The 5320-nt window shown below is 42.2% G+C and overlaps 1 protein-coding gene across 1 annotated transcript; it reads left to right on the top strand.

The window, feature by feature from the left end:
• Positions 1 to 2661: 2661 nt before the first annotated feature.
• RXFP3 (relaxin family peptide receptor 3) lies at positions 2662 to 3999 on the top strand (the record flags this gene model as incomplete). The annotated part of the gene is made up of 1 exon (XM_083353529.1): positions 2662 to 3999. The coding sequence occupies one exon, from the start codon at positions 2662 to 2664 to the stop codon at positions 3997 to 3999; it is 1338 nt and encodes a 445-aa protein (XP_083209655.1).
• Positions 4000 to 5320: the final 1321 nt, after the last annotated feature.

Below are 5320 nucleotides of genomic sequence, written 5' to 3'. Positions count from 1 at the left end.
AGACAGGGGGAGGAGAGAGTGAGAGAGATTGAGGGGGTGGGTCTTTGAATTGTATTACTACAAGAAAAAAATATTTGAAATGTATTTTTATTAAGGTACATTGTTTATATATGTTTGAGGAAATTTGCAAAAAGACATGGGCAGATCATTGTTAAAACAATGATGGTCCCAGGCAAATCGTACTTAGAAAAGCATTATAGAAGTGCAGGGCTACCACAAAAAAAGTTCTTGTCTTTAATACCTCTTGCTTTAATCCTTATGTTAGTCTCTGCCTTAGATTCTAACAGAATAGAAAAGCTGATACAGAAACACCAGTAGGTGCTCCTTCAGATACTGTGGCCCAGGATACGTAGAGCTTTAGCTATCAGTACTGACTTGCATCTGGGAACTAGTACATATCTGTTAACCTTCTAAATCTACATATTCTAAAACTTTCTTAGAGCAGCTTTCATGATCAATCCTTCACTGTATTCCAGCAGTGTATGACATAAGAATACTAATTGTTAGAGCATGTCCTTTTTCCTTGGTGCTACCCAGGCTGTGGAATAATCTAGAGTACAAAAATGTGGCAGAAATGTTCTCCAAATGCAGTTACATAGCTGGCTTTGCCATAGTGTCCTAATTTTCATGCAAATCTAAGCCATATACCTCCATTTACACATTACAGTGCACAATAGGTTAAGCCAAAACTAAACAGATTACATAATGATTGAATGCAATGTATGAATCTATCTGATTCACTTTGGATTGGCTGACTATTTTAAGAATTAGAAATGGGCTAATTCTGATAATTGGGTTGAGTTTACATGTCCTGCAAAGCCAGAATGTGGTATGGTTAGTTTGGACTGAATCTGTTGCATCAACCCCAAGCTGAGGATTTGAAAACTGAGTTTAAACTAACATGGAACTCATCAGTGGTGTTTCCTGAATAAACAGTAGTTAAATAGATGTTTATACAAGTAGGAGAAAATTTGCAAGAAGTTAAAGATCTCCAATCAGAGCTTAAATATCTGTTAATGAATGCTAAACTCTTAAAGCAAAATCTATAGCTGAACAATATCTTTCTTATGATCAAACTGTTTCACTCTAATTAAGTAAAGGTGTTAATTTTGTGTTTTCATTCTCACTACAAACATTATGTCTGATTTTATTCAGGTAAGTAAAATGCATTGCGAAGGACAGATTTTAATCTCTTTTAAAATGTACCAGACAGTTATATCAAGTCTCTGAGACCCTTTACATAGCAAAGAATCAGGACAGCTGATCAAAGTCATTTTGTAACAAGGCAATGAAAAAGTAATTTTATATGTGCTCTTGAGCCCACTTACAAATCCAGTTTAAATTCTTTTTAGCATCACATTGCATATATATTTACATGCTGATTGCATTCCACCCATAGGTCCACAGCCAGAGTAAGTCCAACTTAGCTTCTAAAAATGCATGTTATGATTCCACTGACTTCTGAAATATATCCTACTGAATTCAGTGGGGCTTCCTTTTGAACTTATATAAAATTGCATTGCAAATCATTGAACAGAATAACTTGCTCTGAATTATGTTGGTTACCCAAATGGGTAGATGTAGACTATGTAGTTGTATTTTCTTCATCTCTGATTTTGCATCACCTAAAGTATTTGAAGTTTGCACATTTTGTTGTATTTTGGTTGGTCCTAATAAATATTTTATTCATCAATGGCTTTTGCATTTATTTTTCCACTTTCCTTTTAAAAGCAAATATAATAGAAGAAAGCTGAGTTCCACAAATAAGTAAAACATTATTAAAGCTGAAATCAAAAACTGCTTATTTATCTAAATTCTTTTTTTTTCTCTACTTGGCACATTAAAAAAATATCCCATCACCATCACTCCCACTACCACTGTTCACCAAGTTTTATTGAAAATAACTGGTGGGCAACTTTGTGGTGAATTTATAAATAGAAAGCAGATATCACATACATACGAAATGGGGATAGTGGTTGTGGGATTAGGCGGAGAGAAATGCAAAGATCGTATGAAACAATTCGAAAGAGTTTTGACCATTTAAGGCACCGTGAGTCCTTTCTGAAGCCGCTGGTATAGATGGAAACAGATTTCTATCTCGGCAGCAGCCAATTTGATTGTAAAAGGAGAGGCGGGGGCGGGAGGGCGCTGCAGCACCTTGGAGAGCTCCAGGCGCGCGTTGTTGCGCGCGCACGTTAAAAGCAGCCCGCGGAGTCTGATACGCAGTAGAGCCGTCTGCAAAGGAGCGGAAGGCAGAACTTGCCTTTGAGCGATAGTTGCAGATTGGACTAAAGTGTCAAGAAATGCTGCTGTTTCGCAGATGGCTGGAAGATCCGCGCTCAACTTCAACCTGGCTTAGTTAGCTGCACGCTCAGTAGCCGGCAGCGACTTCTGGAAGGCTTCGCTGCCAGATTTACCTCCAACAGTGAGTAACTTTTCTGGAAGGCTTCGCTGCCAGATTTACCTCCAACAGTGAGTGACTTTCCTTGGAGCTCGCTCCCTCGAAGTCTGTGGTCTCCTGTCTTTGGATCTGGTTCGGGCGTCCTCGCGCTGTCCTCTCTCCTCAGTTCCCAAGAAGATCAGCTGTGAGCTTTTTTTTTTTGTCTTGAGTGGCAGCTTGTTATGTGGAGCTGAGAAAAACACAAAAATTTCCCTTTTGCCATGGGATGCTCGCATGCAGCTACCGATAGCATAAAAGAAGCAGAAGCAGGAGTTGAACTCAACCCTTTCCCCAGCCTGCTAGAAGAGAGGCTGTTAAGCAATGGCACCAATGAGTCCCTGCAGGAGTTCTGGAGAAGCTTCCTCAACCTGGAGAGTGCAGATGGACTACAGGGAAGCAGTTCTATCCTCCTCCGGATCTTCATTTCCATCATCTACTCTGTGGTGTGCGCCCTCGGTCTCGTTGGCAACCTGCTGGTGCTCTACCTGATGAAAAGCAAATGGAAAAAGTCTTCTATCAATCTCTTTGTGATCTGTTTGGCAGTGACCGATTTCCAATTTGTCCTGACTCTGCCCTTCTGGGCAGTGGAGAATGCTCTGGATTTCACCTGGCTCTTTGGCAAAATCATGTGTAAGATGCTTTCCTACGTGACAGCCATGAATATGTATGCCAGTGTCTTCTTTCTCACTGCCATGAGCGTTGCCCGCTACCATGCAGTGGCCTCTGCCCTTAAAAGCAGGAAACAAGGAGGGCTCTTAGATGGCTGCTCTTCAGCTAAATGGATGTGTGTACTCATATGGATCCTAGCCATTCTAGCTTCTCTACCCAATGGCATCTTCTCCACCACCTCCACTATTTTTGGTGAGGAGCTCTGTCTGGTCAAGATACCTGATAGCCAAGGCAACAATACTCCATTCTGGTTGGGGCTCTATCATGCCCAAAAGGTCTTGCTGGGCTTTCTGTTGCCTTTGGCCATCATCACCCTTTGCTACCTTTTGCTGGTGCGCTTTATTAATGACAGACATGTGGGTTCCGGTTCCTGTGGGCCAAGTACTAAGCGCCGATCCAAGGTGACCAAATCAGTGACCATTGTGGTACTGTCCTTCTTCCTTTGCTGGCTGCCCAACCAGGCACTCACCACCTGGGGTGTCCTCATCAAACTGAACCTTCTGCACTTCAGCCATGCTTACTTTCTCTCTCAGGCATACCTCTTCCCCATCACAGTCTGCCTGGCCCATTCCAACAGCTGCCTCAATCCCATCTTCTACTGCCTCATGCGCAGGGAATTCCGTAAAGCCCTCAAGAAGCTGTTGTGGAGGATTGCTTCACCCTCCACCACCACCACACGCCCATTCACTGCTACCAGCAAGCCTGAGCAGGAAGAGCAGGCACTGAAGAGTCTAATGACCATTCAGCCTGCAAGCAGTTCTGCTCCTCCTCTTCCTCCTCCTGCTAGAGCAGATGTTCCTGATGCCGTCTGCTATCCCCCCGGGGTGGTGATGTACAGTAGCTGCTCTAATATTGTTCCTTCCATCACCTCCACTGAGCTGCATTGTTGAGTCTGAGAGACTGACACCAAGGAAGAAAGAAATCCATTCTGTCCCCTGAATCAGTAGATGTGGTTCCTGGGTTGGAGCATTCCTGGAACTGCCTTGTTGTGGGAGGGGGGAGTAGGTCAATGTCTGAAGAGCCATGCTTCTTGGATGGTTGGGTGTTTATCAACATGGAAGAAAATGAGGAAAGTGTATTCTAGCACTCAGGGAAGGAATGTGGGAGCAGGGGGAAATTCATGAGATGACTTCACTTGGAATGCCAACCGCTGCACCTTAATAAAGGTAAAAGTGGGGAAAGTGGAGACAAGAGTGATTAAAGTCTGAAGTAACTTCAACAAGGGGAAAGCTTGCATTGTTTGCAGTTCTTTAGATTTGGGGGAGGGATGTGGAATTAGGCATGGAAGGGAAGAAGGAGACGGAGAAAATCAGGATTCTAGACAATGACAAAGGATTGTGGAAGATAAAATAAGTATCTAGATAGTGACATTGACACCATGATGGCCATGACCTTGAACAATTTTATTTGGGAAGGATAAAGCTAGGCATGATGAGTCCACAATACCTTCAGAAGCCATCTTTCTGAATACAAGCCACCCAGAAACAACAGCAAGGAAATCCCTCGCTGTCATATCCTTCTTATGAGGTTTCCATAGGCATCTGGCTTGCCATTAGAGTAACTGAATGTTGAATTAGATGAATTTTTGATCCAATCCAGCAGACAGCCTACTTTTACGGGCTTATGAGACTTTCTATAGTAGTAGGGTGTGAAATTGAGTGTTTTAAGGGAGTTTTTTTTTAAGATTAGTCCAGATAAAATAATATCTGCATCTCCAGTTATGGTGTACTCCCTGTTCATTGGAATTAAGAAAGACTTCTCCACTTGACTCTGTTTCCTTTCCTAGTAAGAAAAGTGAAAGGCTAAGTTGAATGGTCTGGGATGCGTTCATCCTGGTTAGAGCGGATGATCCATAAATAGGGAAAAAAGCATGTTTATTGTTGATCCTTATTAAAACAATTCCATCTTCATGGGATGGAACATGGGATTTTCAGATGAGCTATGTTTGGAAATCATGTCTTAGGACTAAGGTCTTTTGAGTCTCTTCAAACTATAGAAGAAGAGAGGGAGGGCTGGAGGAGTGAGAGAACAAAAGAGGGAGAAAGCAGCTCTGCTAAATTGTTCCACTCTTGAATCTAAGATTGAAAACAGGAGAAAGTGTAACTTCGGAAAGCTATTGTTCTGCCACTGGACCATCTGTCTGTCATTTTCTTTGAAACGATTTCATTTACAAAACTGTGGGGAAACAGACAGGACTTCAATAGACTGATA

This window comes from Vipera ursinii, assembly GCF_947247035.1.
Source record: "Vipera ursinii genome assembly, chromosome: 2".
Lineage (NCBI taxonomy): Eukaryota > Metazoa > Chordata > Lepidosauria > Squamata > Viperidae > Vipera > Vipera ursinii.
Note: the sequence above shows the minus strand (reverse complement) of the source record. Positions and strands in the feature narration are given on the sequence as shown.